A 21,352-nucleotide genomic window follows, 5' to 3' on the forward strand; every position below is an offset into this window, starting at 1 on the left:
AAAAGAAGTCAGGGGGAGGAGGGGGGCCAACAAGGACAACGATGCTCATGTTTAAATTGAACTAAGCAACCACCAGTTTGGCTTGGAAAACGGAGGGGGGGACACTACTTTTGGGGAATTTGTTTTCCTGAAAATTCTTTCTCCTGCACTCTAATAGTTACAATATTTGCAAAGAAAATGTAACAGACTGTGGCGAGTAGGAAGATTAGAGTGAGGTTTGGAGCCTGGATGTTCCTAATTTGGCAAGAGCATCCAGAGCGAAATGCTTTTGCATTCTAGTAAACTTGAATAAAATTATGTACAGCCACTTCGATTAGAAGGGTTTAAAGGGAAATGATACCATAAAAGCAATAAAGCCAACTGCTATCTGCTTCAAACACTGAAAACATCTTTTTAAAATTAATGTTTCCTGCAGCCCTGCCATGAGTTAGGTCTGAAATAATTTTAATATTAACAACTCTCAAGAGCAGGTCAATCTAGAGCCAGTCACGGCACTGGATCAGTCCTCTACACCTTTCCAAAACAGTGGAGTAATTTACACCACTCCAGCTGGTGTAAATCAGCAGGGTGTCCCTGGCATCAGGAGAGCTGCAAGGCTCTGGCCACACTAGAAAATAATCATAATGATGATGATTTAAAAAAAAAAAAAAAAAAAAAAGCCTTGCTCCCAGCAAAGCTAAATTGTACAACCCCCATGTCATGCGTCTACTCTGACCCTCGTCATCCCGAAATGGGTGTGAAATTCAGAGATGGAGAGAAAGAGTTTAAAGCGCTTGCAATCTCTCCGTCTGCACTATCTGCCTTGAGCAGGAAGGAGGGATCCGCTCAATGAGAGCTATTCAGGGCCTCTCAATTAACCTGATTAGTTCAGCACGCTGCTCTCATGAATGACACCTTATCTTGGAAATGAAGGAAAAAAAAACCTTACTTCCTTCTGGAGATACAGGCGGCCCCTAAAGCCAGAGCCGCAGCACCCATCGGGGCTGGCTCCCCACCATCTCCCCGGGGAGCTGCTTTTGGGGTGGCAGGGCCAGGCAGCCCAGGTGGCCCAAGCAGGGAGGGGGTCCCCCTCTTTGGGAGCCAGCCAGGCACATGATGGGATTTTCTGCAATGATTAACCCTTCCAGTGCTGCGCAGAGCCCGGCAATGATGCTGCCTGCAGGTAAGAGGTAGAGCAGCCAAGGGGGCGAACCCCCCCGGGAACGCTGCCTTGTTTAAGTGTGTTGTAGTCTGGAACTTGTTTCATATGTGACAGATTAATGAGTGATAACTGGGTTACCATGGCAAAAAGCATTCCCAAAATTCTCCTTTGTTTCCCCGAGAACAGTCTCCGTTTTTTTTTTTTTTTTGTTGGGTTTTTTTTTTTCAAATCATGCCACTTTACAATAACACAAATATTAAGTAACAGCGTGTTATTCTTTCAAGTGCAGATGGCTGCAAATGTCAACAAGGCTGACTGTTACATACAAACTCCAAGAATTAATCGGGTAAAATAGGTGTCTCAATTACAATTATAATACTGAAAACTCAAATTTATGAATGCCCAGCTGACTTTGAAGGCATTTATTAGAAAAACTCCAATGACTTCGAAAGTATTAATGATCTAATAATGCATTAGGGCATGATGTATTAATGTTCTTGTAATTTCTGACAAATTAAGTTACCATTGTCACAGCAGGGCAATCCTTCAGGAAAAAAAAAAAGAAAAGTTCCTCTCTCCTGCCACGTGATATACAACAGACGACAATTCGTGTACACGTAATGGGGTTTAGTGAGAAGTTTTCCTCCTACGCCACAGTACAGTTTATTCTGTTTTTCAGAATGCCAGAGTTATTATGGAGCTCACTATGCTTTAAAAAAAAAAAAAAAAAAGAAAAGAAAAAAAGATGGCAGAAGTAGCCTAGGGATTGTCTTGCCTAAACAGCTCTTCAGGGTAGAGACTCACCCGCTGTGCCGCTGTACACCCCTCACTCAGCAGCGCTCAAAGCCCAGGAGCCCGGCGGAGCCCAGAGCCCAGTAACATCAGACCGTGGTGCCAACGGGAAACCAAGACCCAGAGATAAGAAAAAAACCAAGTTTTACAGAGCTGCTTTTAGCACATAAACCCCAGCTTGAGAAACAAATTCTGCCCTAGACCCCAGAAGAGTCCAGGTTTACACAGGGCACCGCTCTGTAACGCAGCGGGACTCCCTCGTTTTTCCTTAAAAAGGGCCAAATCCCGATCCTAGCTGTGGGGCAGCTATCACAAAACATGTGCAGGTCCTTTCCTTCTCCTGCCTGCATAACCGCCAGCAAGAGGTGCCATGGGCCGTGCTCCTGTCCGCAGCTGAATCCCGGCTCGTGCAGGACGGTGCAGGCGATGCAGGCTGGAGGAGATGCTGCCATCAGATCTTAACAGCTCTGAGCGCGGCTAATTTTCTTCTTCTTTTAGAGCAAAGAACTTTATAATGAATACAGAATACATTTCTCCTTGTGTCATACTTCTACAAAATCTGAACTAGGTAAAGTGGTTTTTAACATCCACTTATCAAAGTGACTTAACATCTGGGACGTCAGCCAATGGTTATGTAGTGATGCAGATGCCAAAAAATCCAACTGAAAGATTATATTCGGGGGGATTACAGAGAAGGCCTGACTCAACTGGGTGGAAGCGGATGGTTATTCTGGTCAGGAAAGCCTGAGAGTCTCCCTGCAAAATCCTGGAGAAAATTAAGGAAAATGATTATGTTTTGAAAGCTTCCTCTTAACCCATTGTAGACACTGGCTCTATCCTGTACCAATAACTTTTTCCAAAGGCAGATTTTGGTATCAACAGATGAACTGTTTGGCAAAGTCCAAAAAAAGATGAACAGAAAATGATTTTCTGTCTCTGGCAGTCATCGAGACAACACTAACAAGAGGAAGATCTCTTTTTTTGTTGCTAGACACTCACAGTGGGATATCAATTCTTCCTAACATTTACTTTATATAAAATTTATCCTTTTCAGGGTCACAATCATGTCACTTGGGGGTGTCTTCTTTATTTTTTTTTTAATTAATCTTTGAAAAAAATGACCTAAACATTCAGCTAATTGAATGATGTGATTAGCTGAAACAGTTTGCAACTCTGATTAGAAAGTCAAGGCGAGAGGAGAGCTGAGAAAATCCAAGTGTAGAGCAAGCCTCTAGGACCCTGGCACGATGTCATTGTAGCATTGCCTCTTTTTTTAACCCCATTTTTCATCTCTTTCTAGCCCGGCATGGCACTGGAAGAGTTAAAGAAAACAATAAAAGAACAACTGAGTGTACAGGGTAGGATTTACTGGCATTTACTTTTAATCTATGGTCCTTTGCTCTGTGGCTTATCAGCCCTATGTCAGCCCTTTTTCCTCCTTTATATTTCATGAGGGGACCCACATGCTGGTACTGAGAGACAGAGCCCAAGTGTCTGTAAGCTTTTTGTCAGGTAAAAAGAGAAGAAAAAGGAAAGGAACAAGAGGAAAAGCAAAGCTAAGAGGCATCTATTAGATGTCACTAGGCTTTTGTATTCATGTCAATGATTCAGGATTAGAGTATTTGAAATAATCTTATTGAGAGAACTCAAAAGCCCCACAGAGGGAAAGCCTGCTCGGTAGCATATGGCAGAGCAGCGGACAATATCTTATTAAGGATGTGTTAGCTAACACCATTACTTTTTATATTACATTACTGAACTATTGTGCCTCAGCCGGTTAGCGAGATGGCATAGTTGTGGAATGCCGTTTTGGACGTTCCTGCGTTGTTACAAAAGCGGAGAGATTTGGCCCGGCGGGGGGGCAGCGGTGGTGATGCTGCTCCCTCGCCCCCCTGGACCGCTGGGAAGGGCAACCTGCACTTCACTGGCAAGGGGGAAAACGATGTCCCCGAGCGTGCTGGTGGCCACTCTGCTCTCACGGTGTGTGACAACACCCAGCACCCACCCACGCTTCCCCACCCCGCTCCCCCCCAAATTTGGGTCCCTGCCTTTCAGGTCTGGCCGGCTCACCACTGCAGGGAAAAACAGGGGTACAGAGGATGACTTCTTCTATATCGCCAACAAAAAAAAATCCCAAACTATTGCCAAACTCAGCTTCTTGTCAGATGAAGGGAATTTAATTTTGTTATAGAGAATGCTGTTAGTCTAAAAATCTCTCTTTGCTCTTGGACAAAAGCTAGTAATTGGAGAAATAGCTCTTTTTAAAGTTATCTTCATCTGCCTACACCTTTAGAGGCAGCAAGAAACCAAAGACAAAACAGTACTGTTCATAGCATTTCAAAGATTGCCATGAAAGGCTCTATATCTGGGTCACCTTGCTACTGTCCAGTATATAATTTCAGTGACTTGAAATAATGCCTTTTAATAACTATTTTCATACAATTCGCATATTAACAGCACCAGAAAATTTGTTTTCACATTTCCTATTTCCAAACACTATTTTTAAAAAGTGGGTAGAAAATTATTTGTTCTGCTTTGAAAAAAACCTTTAAAATACTGTCCTCAGAAGAAAAAGTAAACACTCATTTGATAGAGTAATATATTCTGATCACAAACTACCTATGCAAAGTTGCTAATGTGACACACTGGGAACTTTGTATGGCTTTTCTGTACTTTTCCAGAACTGTTACAGAAAAAAACCCCATGATGCTACAGGGAAAGAGAAAAATTCTTACCGGTATTTACCACAACTACTACAGAGACCTGCTGCTCTCTGAGAACATTTCTAGAAAGTTATCTCAGTCGTGATTGACACAAAAACCTACAATTGCTTCTCTTTTAACTTTATTACTGAGATGTTGTGTTAAAATAATATACTTCCAGCAAGCAGAAGTGAATTTGAATTTAGCACAGTTATTTTTGTAGATGCAGCCAATTACTTACAAGAATACATTTCAGTGGCTAGAACATGCAAACATTTATGACTACTCACAGGAAGAAAACTACTCATACACCTCAGCTTCTGCAGAATAAGGCTTGCGTTATGTCTTTACCCAATAAACGCTGGGATAGAGGTAAGATCAATTTTTCATGTTCAGAAGAATTTTAGCTAATCTGCATTAAAACTGAGGATGATCTTTGCAGATACATTTTCCTATCGCTCTTATTCATGTGTGCATTCCCATTGGGACAGCAAATATGGAAATAGATCAGGTGTTAAGATGGGGCAGGGAATTTATCCACACCAGAAACTGTGTGTACATATATATGCATATGGAGAAAAGCCAGTATTTTTTCCCCAAAAAAATCCCCACTCTTGAGAAACAGAAGAACTGACACTGAGCTGTGTGGAGGCAGGGACCCCACTGCACCAAGCACATCTTCCCTGCTGCAGGACACACTTTGAAGTAGGAGTTCATATTAAGAAATCGATAGGTATGAGCAGCACATTTGAAGTTTTGTGACCAGAAACAAAGGGACGGCCCTGGCGTCCTCTTGGGACCAGCCTGGCGCACTTGGAGCTTTCATGATGCTACAGGAGGTCACTGCACAGAGGCAGCCAAACTTTTTAAAGCACATCTAACCTCAGATGCCCAAATCCTGCCATCTGAGTGGAGCAGCAGGGCAATCCATGAGGTCTCAATTAGACCTCAGGGTGCTCCTCTGCACAAGCAAACCCACAGGGTCTTCAGGATGGACTTTGAGAAGTTAGACAAGCCAGTGCGGTCTCCTAAAATTGTTAACCCTTGCTGACCAAGACTGAGATTTTCAGAAAGAGCCCAAGGGACTCACTGACCTGCCAGCAGCTCACCATCCACCCAAGGCAGAGCAGAGATATATGGACACGGACACACTGACCTTGGGGTCTCAGGGCAGCAGATCCAGCACATCCCATGTGTGCACTCAAGTCACTTCTGTGGACAGACAGCACAACTGACCAAGCCCCAAAGGGCTGTAGGTGAGCACTAAAGATGGTAGTCAAATGCCAAAAGCAATACAGTAGACTGGTCTTCAGTTTCCCTCATCCCTAGGACATTCAATGCAAGCCCAAGTCTTTTCTTCTCCATAGAAAAACCTCAATCTCAATTTTTAAACTGCATCAAGAGAAGCGCTTGTCTTCAGGAATGGGATCATCTACCTACCTAGAGACAACACAGGATCTAGCACAATGAGCCTTCTTTGCGATAGGAGCCTCTGTTATATCACCATGATATTAAACAGTAATAATCAGGCATAAGATCGCAGTGAAATAAAGCCCAAAACACTAGCTGCAGATTCAAAAAGCATCACTGAGAGAAGCAAGTAACTATTAGAGTAGTGTGAAATGTTTGCAGTGAAACCCAAAACCACATAAAACTTGACTGGTTTGGGGTTTTATAACAAACTGAAAACTCAGAACAGGTTTGCTGAGAAAATCACAAACCTCCTAAGTGAAGCTGAGACCAAATTAAGGTTTTGCATAATAGTTCTGAGATTATACAAAAATTCTTATACTTGGGGGTGGAGGGGAGAGAAATCAAACAATAAGCAAGAGCTGGTTTGACCCTGACCAAGTTCACTCAACCCCAAGAGCAAAATAAATGAGTTTTGAAGCAGCAGTGATATGTGCCAACCTCAATAGGCTGAAACCAAGAGATTTTTGCAAGAACTCTTGCAAAGTTACCCCCAGCTCTAGTGATTTCTTCACCAGAAAGAGGGCTGACACCACACGCATTAGGAGCGCTGGTAGAGGGGTGAGCATGTCTGACTCTCTGTGTGAGAAGCATCTACTGATCAGAGTCTTCCATTTATCTCACAAAGGCTCAAAATGCCTTTGGTTGCCTAAGTCATGTGGGAAATGTTTTGGGTAATGCTTCTCAGATGCATCAATCACAACCAAATCCTCAAGGATGTGTGTTTCGGTCCCTCCCCTCTCAGAAATGTATGGGTTCACAGGCTCCGGGAGCTTGCATGAAATGCTCGAGGCCAACTTCTGCCCATCTGAACACCCTGCTTAGAGGCCCTGAGGGTTTAGTCAGCACAGCTTTAAAAGACAGCCTGGGAGACATCTCCGTGCGGTGCTGGGGGTAGTCCTCTGTTGCCCAGTTTCTGCTCCCCAGACTCCCTCCCTGCTGGATAAATAACTCCCACCTGGCTCTGGAAAGGGCACAGCAATGAGGTGGGCACTTTCTAGTACAGGACTCAAGAGAACTGCCAAATACTCAGGTCCAGGAGCTTTTCTCACCCATGTCTTGGCATCTGTCAGAGAGCGCCATGCCTGCCCTCCTGCATGGAATACCCACCCAAGGACCCAGGATGGATGAGACCTGCCACCTTCTGCAGCCCTGTCCCCAACGTGAGCAAGGGGAGGGCAGGACACCTTCCCCTGACGCCACACAGCCAGGTTCAGGTACCACATATGGCCGGGGGGACCGAGAACTGGGACTCCTGCAAAGGGACCACTGCCAAAGCGCCTCGCATCTTCTGCCACTTTGTCATCACACCACTCCTATTGACAAGCCCACATCCCTGTAGGCTGTCTGGGGGATCAGCTGCAGCTCTGATCCCATCCCCTGCAGCAAAGCAATCCTCAGCATCTCCCTCCCAAGCAAAACGCCCACCTCGTCCCCTTGCTGGCACCTCTCCTGCAGCTGGTCCACTCTGCCAGCCTGCCCGCATCTCCCTCACCCTCCCTCTGGGCAAGGAAAGCTACTGCAAAATGCATTAGTGCCGCATCTGCCTAACAAGTGTATTTGTGGGGAGGATGCAGTGAGTGCACTACAGTCCTGTGTGTCATTTTTCCACCTGCCTGGTAGTTAGGATGAAAAGATGATCAGGCCTGTAAAATACAATCCACTACACGATGACTTGTAAAGTGGTAAAACGGAGACATTGAAAGTCATTCACGCCTCTTTTCATGTCATTGCACAGTGAAATCCTACCCACAAACATAATTTTTTTCAGGTTAAAGGCTGAAAGATTTCAAAAACATATGTAGGTAAGTTGGCTCCCTCCCTAGCCACAGCAGCTGGGTGTACCAAGGACGGATTACAGAGAGCCCCAGTCAAGCATCCCGTTCAGCAGGTGTGGAAAGCACACAGGCGTTTCGAACGCTTGCAGCAGGCCATGCACTAAAATGTACCTCGGTGTCATCTGATAATAATGCATAAAAAGTATTACGGCCTCCAATCCATGAGTTCCCACCCCTGCTCCGTGGGCAAGAGGTCTGATTGTACTGGAAATGCATAAGCTGCCTCTTCAAAGCCTCGTTCCTCGGAAATTGCATCCAAAGCAGCACGTGAAGAATTTCAATATATTGCCAGAGAAGGGCCAGAAGAAATCCTCATCATCCTCATGCTGACCTGCCACCTAAGGGCACACAGCCTCACCCGGGGAGAGCTCCAGCACAAAGCCTGTTAACTTACACCGCAGCTGAAGTTTATCTATCCGAAAGATAGACGGTCGTGAGATTTCTTAAGTAGGTCTCATCTGTATTGGTAAATCTCAGCAAAGCTGATTTCAGGTCACTGTCATCAGCCTGCTTGAGTGTTATGGGAAGAAGCAAAATTTAGGATGGACCAGCAATCACCAAATGGGGCTGTTTGCAGCCCTTTGTCCATGCCATGTTGCAAGCTGGAGGTATATGGTATAGATCCTAAATGCTGAGAATTTTCTGCCGCTATATTTGGGATTGCAGTGGTTATTCCTATTTTACCAGTCAGTAGGACTCCTGTTTACTGGATGGAGCCATAAAAGGTAAAGAAGCCCCAGCGGGCACGGGTAACACCATTAAATATCGGCCCCAACAATGATAATTTGGGTTTAAAAGTTTGGAACAGAATACCGAGAGAGGAGCCTCTTTCCTGAACCAAGGAATAATATAAAGCCCCACTTTCTCCCCTATGTGACTTTTGTCATTATCATCTTTTCTGATTCTTACAAAGCAAACCTAATTAGGAAGCTCTCTCATTAGTCTTCCAGAAAAATTAGCACAGCTTATGCTAATTACTCCTGTAAAATTTAATAAACCCGTTGAAATGGGAATAGTCTAATGAGGTTTTATTTATTGAACTAAGATAACTGTAAGGAAAAAGGTTAGGACACCAGGATATCCAGAGTGGTAATAAAACTACAATTTATTCAATTTCTTCACAGGAATTTTATTGCAAACCTTTTAAATTCAAATATGAGTTACAATTTGAAAGTTAAATCAATCTAGAATTTAATTTAATAACAGGAAGTGCTCTGTGTTTTCTTTAAGTGTGATTACAATGCAGCCCTGCCACTGCACTTGTAGGAGGAATTGCGCGTTTGTACTGTGACAATAATACCCCTTTTAAAATGAGTTCCTGTTCATCAGAGCTTCATCTCAACACATGTAACTGGATTAGCGATAAAACATACAGGCTATGCTAAGAAGATGATTCAGACACACACAGGTTTCCAAGAAACTTCCTTGAAATGACTGCACTATAGGCATAATAGATTTATTTTTTTCTCCAGCGAAAATTTAGATCGCTATATGAGTATAAATTTCTTTAGGTCCCTTTCACTGCTATATCTGCTGATACTATAATAGAACAAAGTATAAAGCAATTTCATAAAGGATAAAGTTATATCCTGTTTCAAATGCAACTACAGACTTTTTTTAAATCCCACATTTTGATTAAGTAAAAATATACGATTTACTTTTCATATATATATAGGGCTTGAAAAAGAACACAACACATGTAACTTTGAAGCTGCCAAACAGCCTCCTCGCCAAGTTCACTAAACCACCACAAAGACGGAGCTCGCTGTATCCCAAGTTGCTCTAGCCTCATCAAAGAAAATTAATCAATCCAAAATAGTATTCCAGCAAGTAAGAAGAGGATAGCATTTCCATGTAAGTACATATGTCAAAAATCCCGTGGATAGATTCTACGTTAAATTCTATGTTAGGTCAGAGTCTATGGATTCGCAGGATTTGATGCAAGAGTTAGATTAAATCCACAGGCGAGACTTTATCAGACCGTAAGGCATGTGGGAGTGCTTTAGCCCAAATGGTAAATGAATTCTGTAAGCTCACATGCAAATAAAAATAGCTAAATATGGTTTTGCCTATCAATTGACATAATAGTTAAAAATTGTGCGCATGGAGAAGTGACAATAGAGTACAACTAAACACATGTTCTGACTTGTGCAGGCATTTGAATGTTAGAACAATTTTAAAGGACTCGTTTTAAGGTAAAAAGGCTCCATATAGATCACTTCATCCTTTCCAAACCAAAAGGGGAAAAAAAGAAAGAGTAGGATAAATGTCACAAGAAACATCACTAAAGCCACTAACTGTATAAAGCACATACTTATTTGGCCTAAATTGTTTGAACTAGCCCCAGCCAAGAAAAGGTTTTAAGTACCCTACTGGGACAGATGCGAAGCGGCAACAATAGAAGCCACACTAATGCAATCCAGGTAACACAATCCTGTTTCAAAAACACGGGGAGGGCTAATTACAGTACTGCTGAGTCAAATTTCTTATACCACTGCAACCCACAGGAACAGGTCAAAATCAAATGTTATTCAAACCACAGTCATATCAACCTTCTGTATCAAAGTCACAATTTAAAACCAAGTGAAGAACTTAAAAGCTTAACCCATTCACAAGCCAAGCATGATTCAGTACGGGTGGTGAGGAAGGGTTTGTATTATGATCTTTAAATTATGTTTAGCTTGCATTTTAAAAATAATCTTCAGAATTGGTACCTTTTGCATCAATTTACGTAAAGACTGATAAATTGATCACTGCTAGGAAGCTAAATCTGTTTTTTTCATGTAACTGTTTTCCTCGTTTTGCAGGAAACATGTAACAGACAGCATCTCTCGCTTTCATAATTTAAAATGATTTGCAACTAGCAGTTTTGCATACTAGATAGTTAAACAAAATATTTCCGTAAACCTGCCATTAGCATCTTAACATCTCACTTTCCAGTAGAATGAAAAATTCATGTGAATTTTGTAGCTTTCATGTTGCTCAAAATGCCACTCTAACACCATGTTTATAGTGTTCAACTCTGCAGCATGCTTATAAAACACATCTCTATACAGATTTCACTGTGGGGTTTTTTTCCCCCCCACTTTCCCTGCTACTACCTAATGCTCACAGAAGATGAAAATATGCCTGGTTTAAAATAGATAGAGATATCCTCTGAGATTTAAACATTCTCAGGATTACTTATTATAGCTAATCAAAACATCTGCTATAAGCTTCCAATATATGCACTTTCTTACCAAATTCAAACAAGAACTGTAAATCTGGGAGTCTGGACGAGCGCAGTGCCAGGCAAGGCTCTGCCATATCCCTGGACCGCTCTCTGCATGTGGCACCCAACACATCAAACCCTCTTCACACATTAACTCGGACAATAACGCAAGGAGAAGCAAACTATTCTATGCTCTCTCCCCTGTATGTATAGGTAGTAACCCTGCAGGGTCCCTCTAGTCACAGATCAGCGCAAGGGTATTGCTTTCCCCAGCTGATGACAGACACTTTCAGTACTTCATGGCCATTTAACTCTTCTAGAGTAATGCTGCATAATAATCTGGCTATTGCACATGGCTTTGTACAATAAGTTTGGACAATTAAAATGTAAAAATGACTATTTGGCTACCGTTTTGCATAATTTGCAAGCACAGAAACTACGCGTGGCTCGGAAAAACTAAAATAGATGTATTCTACTATAGTGATTTACTCAGTGATGTCAGATTAGCAATATGGATCTACTTAAACACACAATAATTAAGACAGACAAAAATGAATTAATCAACTAACAATACAGTCAAAATAGTATTCCAACCAAAGAAAATAACAGGAGAAAAAAACCTTACTTTGCAGATCTTTTTTTTTTTAACTGTTTTTATGCATAAATAAAAACCTTAAAATGTAGATGGATTGCATCCCACAGAACTACTGTAGCTAAAAGTGATAATGATTCAGACATTTTTCAAATAAAAGTTAAATATTTATAAGCACCCAACCACATTTCATAAATCACAAACTATTATTATTTTATTCCTGAAGCTTCCCTGGCACAGCATGTGAATTGAGCCACAGAAAGTCAGAAAGAAAAATCTCCTCTTTATGCACATGAATCAGTTACAAGAAGCGGAGCCCTCCAAAGAGCAGGTCACTCCGTTATCCTCCATATGGCCCTTCCACGGCAATCGCAATTGCAAAGCACAACTAATTCGGTATCAAAAACAAAATTTCATCCGAATATACTCCTAATTCTTCCCCATTAGCAACACAGGGCAGGTGTTTCATTATAATGAGGAGGGGGAGAAAAAAAATGGAAGGAAACAATAGCAGTCCTTACCTGTCAATTATCACTGGATCTGATGGAGTCTCATTTCTGTTGCCACAGCTTTTCTTGTCACAACAGCGGCTACAGAGCAAAAGTGAAAGGATTTAGTGCGACCATTACACTGTAAAATCATCATTACGAACATGGTAGGTTCAAATTGCCAGCTAGAGTTACCGCTCCGTCCCTGCCTGGAAATCAGTCAAATGTAGTGGGTCACATATGGGTTAATTACTATGTTTAACTTCTTGCACAGCTGGTTAGCAGCAGAAAATATAAAAAGAGAGGGGTTTTGCCCCTTTCACAAATAATAATTCAAGGATCACCCGAAACAGGGAGACCTGCCTCTTTCTTGCCTCTTTTCCATAGGGTTTAGCAGTTGTCCCGCATACACTCACACACAAAATAAGGCAGCTTTTTCCCCGCTGAGCCTGGTTTTTACATTTGCTTAGCACTTATGTTACACATCCACAAGATATTCCTGCTTCTACACGGAGCCGAATGCTCAGCTACCGGGAAACCTCCCCCTGACATCCAAAAGCACAATTATTCTCCCTCTAAGAAACACTGTTGTTAATGGGGGAGCCGAAACGCAGGCACCGTCGGCAGTGGCTTTTTTTATGCTTGAGCGTTCCTGTTTCCCCAAGTTTTCTGAGCATGTTAATGATTGCTAATGCCATGGAGAGCACAGCTCTGGCGGCTGGTGCCCTGCGTCAGGTCAGATACAAAGCAGGCATGTGAAATCTAAGCTCCGTCTCCCAAAGCTCTGCTCCACCGCTGACCTCGAGCCTGGGATTCTTTTGAACTAAGGTGGCTCACTGTTTCCTACGAGAAGTTAAACTGTTGTTTGTGATGATTCCTTGTCAGGGGTTATTGTCCATTAGGAGCCGCAAATATATCGCAGGTAAGCTCACAGGCAACATACACGTTTCTGCTGTGGGAATTCTGTGGGAATCCCTCCCGGTGCATCTAGAGCCGGGGCCGAGTGATGCGGGGGCTGCCTGCAGGCGCCCTGCGCTCTCCCCAGCAGCCCGTCTAAACCCACAAGAGAGTCACAGCTACGTAGGTGAGCAAAGCCTCAGGTGGCTTTCACCCACCCACTCGCCCCAGGGAGGAAACACCCTTCTAGCAAGGAAAGCTCCTATTTGGTGACGTCCCTTAACAGAAGATTCCCCACTGAAGTCAAGGCTTCAAACAATAATAATAAAAAAATATATATCAAGAAGCTCCTGGTCTTCCCAAGCCCTCCTTGGTCCCCAGGGACCTGCTAGACGAAGCCTGGGCAGCTCCTGTGGGGTGAGGGCTGCAGGGACCCCAGCCCATGGCGGCACCAAGTGACAGGCAGTGAGGACCACCCCGTTCGCTCTCCCTGGACAGACCTGAGCGCATCTCTCTCTTCAATAAACTTTCTGGTAAGCCTCAACCACACACAGCCCAATCTTTGGAAACCACCAAGCTTGTTCCAAACAGCATCCCAGGGACCTGCGCGTCGCCTTCATTTCAGCGGCCAGCTTTGGGCAGCTGGCAGGAACCACCACTGCTCACACTCCCGCTCAGATGAACTATTTTCTTTTCCCCAGAAGGTGGAAGAACATCAGGGCAGGAAGAAGCCCTCAGAAGTGCCATGCTATATAAATAGCCCTGTTGGGAGTATGACAAAGGTTCTCTTGTGTTGCTGAACAATAGAGTGAATAATATACAGTTACCCACCAAGATTAGCAATAAAGCAACTAACCACACTAAAGATAACAAAAAAAAAGGGGGCCTTTTACAAAAACAGCCTGTTTAAACATGGTTTAAAAAAAAAAAAAAAAATTGTTTTCAAAGAGAGGAAAATACATAATTCTTTTCACCGCAAAGGCTTCAAGGCAACTATTCAGGGCTGAAACTTTTCACAGTTAACACATGTGCGGTATCTTCATTTCGGTGGAAGTTACATTGTTTGGGATTGCCAAAAAAAACTGCTTAATTTTACAGCACAATACCACAATTGATCCACCAAAAAATGCAAGAGCCTTGGCACCCAGAACATATTAAAATTTAGGAAGGAATAAAATATGCTGTAGGTAAATAGTCATGTGGATATTCGGGGGGCTTTTTTGCCTATAAAAGGACTTGTCATTGGAGTGCAGCTAGAATGTGTGGGGTGAGAAAATTTACCCACAAACAAGGCAATAAAAACTGCTAATCATTTTTAAATGATTAAAATGTAATTAGAAACAGAGTTGGCACAAGTTAAGACAATGCAGTTCTTGTGACTGAAGCAAATCAGGGCTAGTCCTGACATTCTCACAGCAGACTGGAGGGACAGAAATTGCCACACTTACTCAGGCGAGCAAAGGTTCCCAGGCTCCCAGCCCGAGATGGGCAGATACCACCATCCAGGCACCACCAGGCTCGGAGGCTGGCACCTTCCCGGGGCGCTAACCCAGCGGGAGAGGCGGCCGTGGGGGCCCCGAGACGGGGACGCCTCGGTCTCGCCTCCCGCCGCGAGCGGGATGGAGTCAGGCACTGGCCGACGGGGACAACCCGGCTTCGAGAGGAGGGGAAACGTCGCGTTGCTCATTGGGTGGCCCCCTCATTTGGATAGGGCTTCCCAAGAGTGCACCCCAATAATGCCGAGTAATAGGAGGAGACCTCACTCCTTGCACCGCAATTTGAGGGTGATCTGGAAGAGGTGCCTGGCTGGCGTGTCCCACTGACTGGTGGTTCTGTGGCATGAAGAGAGGCCCCAGATGTTCTTTCATGTTCTAGATAATTATTTTTTAAACCTTATCTTGCATTTTGCATTTTTTCCCCCCAACAGCAGAATCCAAGGCTTCATCTACCCTAGTTTTCCTATTTTTAATTTTTTTTTTATTTTAATTTTAATTTTAATTAATATTAAAACATTATGCAAACCCTGAGTTTGAGACCTGGTTGCATGGCATGAGAAGTGCTTTTAATTCAACGTGCCTCGAAAGCTTTGGCTTTTAGTGCCTACTTAACACTTAGAAAAAAGTTCCTAAATATTCAGCGCCCTATCTCCTTTTCCTGAAGGAATTTAAAAATTCCCAGGAGTTTCTCCAAGTTACCCAGCAACCTTCCCGCTCCCAGTGAGGCTCTGTGCAAATGCAGGGAGAGGTGCCGAGTGACGGCTCCTTGCAGCCAGGAGGGCGAGGACGTGTCCTTGCTGTCCCTCCATGATGCCTTTTCCCAAGAGGGGCAAGGAGCCACGGCTCAGGCATGACGTCATGTTGGCCCACAGAAAAAGCCTGCAAAAATTGCTTCATTTGGGGGCGTAGTTTGTTTTTAAAATACGTGGTCCTTGACAGTAATGAAGTCTCTTGCCGTTACAACCCCCTCCAGCTCCTGTACTCCATCTCTGCCTACCCCCTTTCCCCCTCTCCTATTGCCATCCTCACCATCCCCAGGGCTCGTGCCCAAGCCCCATCCTGCCCCTTCGCAGGCCTCCCCATCCCCTGGCCATCACCACTCCCAGCTTTTGTTGCTGCCTTTGTCCTCACCCCAACCCTCTGGGGAGCTGCTGCCCTCCTGCCATCTTGCTCCGTATCTTCCTCCTATTCCCTTCCCTGCGCTGGAGCATCTCTGTCCTGCACTGCCCGGCCCCGCTGCAGGCATGCAGGAGATGGCCTCCTCTCCCCAATGTCTGGTACCCTCAATTCCCCCTGTCCCCACCCCAGCGTGGCGGCCAGGAACATCGCTTGTGAGAGGAGCCCTGCTTTGTGTATCTGCGCGCTCGGGCTTTCTGTGGGGACAATGAACAATGAGAAATTACGGGGCGATGGCACGTGGCCAGCACAAATGCGACTTTCCGATCATTTAGCTGCCAGGCTCTAACAAGTCGTTAGCAAGTCCACGTGGGAGATTTTGCAGAATCTTTCCCGGCGAGGTGGGTTTCATCCCGCAGATGATACGGCCGGGACAACCTCTGCCCCAAAAAGGCTCCTCACCCCGAAGCGTGGAGGCACAGGAGCTTCTCGCCAAAACAGCTGTAAGATTTTATTTTACACAGACAAAAACCATATTTTACTCCAACCTCATTCTCAGAAATCACTGAACCATTTTAGCTGAAACTTTCCAAAGAAAGTCAGCCTGAGGCTGACACCCTGCAAAGGACATTTCAGCCAGAACAGTTTAAGTTTGGCAAAGCTGTAAGCCACTGAAGGTTTCATAATGGAAATTGTTGAGGCAATATTAACTATAGATGTCCCTCCCCATGCTGCCTACAATACTAATAAATTCCACTGAGGCTGTGAATTCTCCCCAGCTATTAACATTTTCGCCAACAGTGTAGATTTTTATATTTGACGAAACACAATGAAATCCTTTGAAATAAACAGCCACCTGAAGCAAACCTCAGCCCCACTTCCCTACCACAGCCAGGACTCTCCCATACATTTGAATTCTTTGTCTTATCCATGCCATAGTTGTAGTGTACTATAAATACCCAGCTTTGTCACATAAACGCAAAGTTTTATTGTGCAGTTAGCCTTGATAGAAAGCACTGCTGAAAGTTGTTTAGAAATTAAATATCTAAAACAAGCTATTTTAAAATACAGAGCCCTCACTATTTCATGTCTGAAATGAAGAAATTTCATCTTAGGGAGAGCAAGCTGTCTTTCACACCATATGGCTAATGGTAGTGCATAGCAATTAGCTGGGCTGATTAATGGGGAACAGACTCTAATTTTATGCTTATAATTGAGGCTGCATTTGCACCCCTGGTGCAAATTCAGCACATCCCAACTTCCACTTACAACAGGCAAGAAATCAAGAGAAACAGAATGGTGTGGAGAGAGATTTTTTTTTCCCCTTCTAGACCCCTAAAGAGCATCAGATTTGCAATTTAAAAGAGTGTTAGCAGCACAATAGATGACAGATTTGTGCAATAGGGTCAAGCGGCCTGGTAAACAAACAGCACCCTCTTACCCATGTACAGACAGAAAAGGAAATGGGTAATATCTAATATGAGCTGTAAGAAATTTGAATATGTCTCCCCCACCCCGTCAGGCACACAACATTTGCCTGCTATGGTCAGATATGGGTTTTTTTTGCTACCCCTCCACCTTATGGTTATGAAACACAAAGCAAGGACTAGCAGTAAACAAATAGAAGGAGAAGAATAAAGCTCCTGATCCAGTGAATTTTAAGCACAAAGAAAGTGTAAAGTGCTTTAATAAAGGGAAAGACTGCACATCTTTCCACATGCCCAGAACAGAAACAATTTTGTCTCAGCCAAAGTATATTGAACGGCCATAAATCTTTGATGCAGGTATTCGGTCTTCTGGTTAAAACTCAGCCCTCTATATAAAGTTTCAATTTACTTCTTACTCTTTACGTTTCTAAAGTGTTTGTAAGAAAACTAATGCATTAAAGTAGGTGATTCTTACTCTTACACGAATGGCTGAGTGGCTGGCAGATGTAATTCCCACCTCAAAACCTTGCTGTTTAAGAATCAGGAGGGCACATCACCCAGGACTAACAGCAGATTCAGAGCCTGACGCAGCAGGCACTCGAGCACGTGCTTAATTTTACTCACGTGAACAGTCCCACTGTTTTACCCGTCTATTACAGGAGAAAAGCAAAGCACGCACTTCAGCCTTATCAGGTCAGGGGCCTCCTTTAATATTTCCATGAATTGTTCCTAGCTAGGTATCTAGTGTGCAAGTGGTGCTAATTGGGCCAATGAATTTTAGGGCAATTACGAGTTGTCAGCACTGGGTTTCCATTTGGAAAGGGAGAACTGGCCGGGAGTCCTCAGCAAAGCAATGCTGCAGCTCCCAACGGCAGCAGAAGCTCAGGCGCCTCTTGGAGATCCCATCTGATCTGATAGTTCTTGGGCTATAATGGGTTATCTTTGGTTTCCTGGAAGAAGCCAAACCTACTGAATGAAGCAGCCTAGAAAAATAAGACATGAAAACTAAAATCCCCCAAATCCTGCAAGGAAGAATGTGGGGGGCTGCGTGGGGTTTCGCCCAGGCTGGCAAAGCAAGGAGAGCACCTCCTTCTCTGCCGGCATCGCAGGGCACTGTCCTCTGGCAGGGTTTTATCAGGGAGGAGCTGCCATGGAGGACAAAAAATGCAGATCGCCAAGAATGAAAAAAAACTTAAAAAAAAAAAAAAAATAATCAACCAACAGAGAACTTTCCATCTGAATATTTTGTCTAAGACTCTCCCCCACCAGGAAACCCTCATCCAAGTTTATTCTCTTAGAAGTGGGTACTAGTTTTTACCCTCAAGTTACTCCTTTTTAGTAAATGTGTTTTGTAAAAGTTACAACGCATGCAATGGCATTTTTACAGTCTTGAAACAACTGATTGTAACAATGAGCTTATGCAAGAACGCCCTGTCTTCCACCAGGGAATTATTTTCTGCCATCGAATAACACGTAACAAATGATTTTTTCAGACATGCAAAAAACACCCACTAACTTTAATGAGACTGCAAGGTCAAGCTCTCCTAGGTGTCAGAGGGGCCTGTGGGAAGATGCTGCCTTCTCTGTGATAAAAAGGAAGTAGAAGAGGCTTCACCTATCTCAATCAGCCAGAAAAGAGAAGGAAGCAGCTGCCCGTTGCAGAAGTACCGCGTTCAGGAGACAAGATATTTGACTGTCCCAAATTTAAGTGACCAACCCCAGGCAGGCGTGTTCAGAGGAAGAGAGCACAGGGCAGAGCCAAATCTGCATGGGGAAGTTCAAAGAAAATCAACAAGAAGACATCTTTGGCGTGCAGGAGTGTTGCCTGCTCCACTCCGGCTGAGTGGGGACCTTGTGTGAGCAGCAACCGGGACAAAAAAGGCCTCCTGACATCAAGTTTCAATGCACATCCAGAAAAAAAAAATAAAGAAACAAACAAAAAAATTAGTATTGTGTCATCTTACTGAGGAGTTTTTGTTGGGAATTGGGGACAGGGACATTTATGGCAAGAAGACTATAATTGACTGTTAATTTTGGTGAGGAGACCTTTTGTGGGCTACGGTGTCTAAATGAAAACCCGTAGCGTTCTGTTAAGAATAACTCTTTATAAATAATTGAAAACTAGTGTGACGACTGAGACCTTGCTGCTAATTACACACACTGAACTGTGTTATTTTGGGATTGTTTAATGCAAGAAAGATAAATTTAAGACCGAAAATAGCTGCAGGTTCAACCTAGATTTTGAGAGACAGATTCATCTTCTCATCACTAATTAACTGGAAGCGGGGTATTTCTTACCTGCACATTATTTCATGCGTGAGCAGAACTCGGCACATTTCTGGGTTCTTGTCTTGGCCTTCATATACTATCGCCTAGAAACAAAACACATTTTTAGCTGTGCATCAAGTTGAGTTTGGAGAAAATAAAAACATATCGTGGTAACCAAAGGTGCAGCCAGAGTTACCAGCCAAGTCGCAGGCTAAAGAGACCGCACCTCCACCAAACCTGCTCCAAGACTTGCAGCTGGAAAACAACACAAGCTGAATACAGCTAAATTCCCTCCTCTCCGTTGCACATCTCTCAAGCAGTGTGTAGGATGGGTTTTTTTAGTAGTCAAGACAACCACAATTTTCTTTTCAATTCAGAATAAAATATAAACCTAATAGCATTAAAAGAAAAAAAAAAAAAAAAGAAAAAAGAAAAAAAACCAGCAAGGCTTGGCATACTTTGGGTCCTAGTCATTAAAAAAAAAAAAGACGGAAAAGAGAGAGCTCATGTATTTTTAATTACAAAAGCTGCACAGCCCAGGCATTTTCCTGGTAGCTCCTGAGAAAGCGCTTGGGCCTGATTCTCCCCTTGAACCTCGCGATCCACCACTTTCCGGAGAGCAACTCTGGAGTTACAGGGATATAAATAAGTGAGAGGCAGGCCCTACCAGAGCGGAGGATACCAAAACAAACAGAGGATCAACCAGCTTGAGAAATTTGACTCTGAGATAGCATGGGGAGAATCCTTTAAGTTAAAACTGTGGAAAGACGCAGTGTTCGCATTGCAAGATGAGTCTGTGTTTGCAATCCTCCCACCAGCAGAACCGGCGGCAACAGCGAGGTATTGGCGTTACAAGCAAACTAGGTTAGCGCTCGCAGCTCAGTACAGGGTTTCCATCTGACCAGGACAGAGTTATGTTTTCTACCCACCCCTGGCCCAAGGCACCAGCCCCCCAGCAGCACACGAGTGAAAAGGAGTTGCCTTTGCAACAGCATCTTTTGATAGTACTGAGGTTCCTAAATCTTTTAGGGTGCCGCTCCAGAGCTAGGAGCAATGGCGAGAGCCCCAGCCCCAGTGAGATGACCACTCCTGCTTCTGAGCATCAGCTCTGCCCTTGACCTGTGGTGTGACCTTTTCAGCCTCTAAAATACCGACTTAAAAAGAAGAAATTGGGGAACAAACTCTGCAGATAAAACAACAGCTGATATGGGTATCCGTAAAGCTAATGATAAAATAGATATTGAAAATAAAAAACGAAAGTATGCTATATGGATGAAGTACGTTTTATGGAGTGAGACCACTTTAAGATGGAAGTGTGGAAAATACTGAGAAAAAAATAAGTTATCTGAATATATTACGAAGTATGATAATACGAACTGCTTTCCCAGTCCTTACAAATATAACCTAGCAAGGGTAAGAGGTGTTGTACCTGCAAAGGGGACACGGATGTCAGGACACACAAATCTGAAGAAGCATGAGCTGATTTTTAACACCATTTTAATAGTAATATGCAATATTAATATTATGCATTATAAAATGATTTAATGATTCCATAAATAATATCAGGAATGGGGCTGTGTTATCTTTGCAAGTTTTAATTTTTTCATTTCAGTTCTGCTATGCGCGTTCCCCTAAAACCTGAGAGCCAGTGGGGTTTTTTTTTTTTGCTGAGAAGATAAAACAGAGGCCGCTGGTGCCATTGCAACTAATGGGTACAGAGTTTCACCTGACTTCTGCCCCCTCATCCCCACCAGTGAGGCACGAAACCTGGGAACGCAGCGCTCGTATAAAGGGGGCGTGAAAGCGGTCGCAGGACGCATGCGAAGCCCACGGAGCACAGGCACCAGGCAAACCCCCCCGCCACCAGCTGGGCCACCAGTCCCTGCTCGGTTGCCGGCCCACGCCTCGAGGCAC

The 21,352-nt window shown here is 43.7% G+C and overlaps 1 protein-coding gene across 15 annotated transcripts in view; it reads right to left on the minus strand.

Annotated features, from left to right (window-relative positions):
• EBF1 (EBF transcription factor 1) overlaps positions 1-21,352 on the minus strand; it is a 281,895-nt gene that overhangs the window by 250,794 nt on the left and 9,749 nt on the right. For 14 of the 15 annotated variants that reach the window (XM_075715916.1, XM_075715909.1, XM_075715913.1 and 11 more), the window contains exons 5-6: positions 19,469-19,542; positions 12,268-12,336 (exon numbers count right to left, since the gene is read on the minus strand). In XM_075715916.1, the coding sequence (XP_075572031.1) occupies positions 12,268-12,336; positions 19,469-19,542 (143 nt within the window). The remainder of the gene's footprint in view (positions 1-12,267; positions 12,337-19,468; positions 19,543-21,352) is intronic. The other variant, XM_075715910.1, reaches the window with a different exon arrangement.

This window comes from Pelecanus crispus, chromosome 8 (genome assembly GCF_030463565.1).
Source record: "Pelecanus crispus isolate bPelCri1 chromosome 8, bPelCri1.pri, whole genome shotgun sequence".
Classification (NCBI taxonomy): domain Eukaryota; kingdom Metazoa; phylum Chordata; class Aves; order Pelecaniformes; family Pelecanidae; genus Pelecanus; species Pelecanus crispus.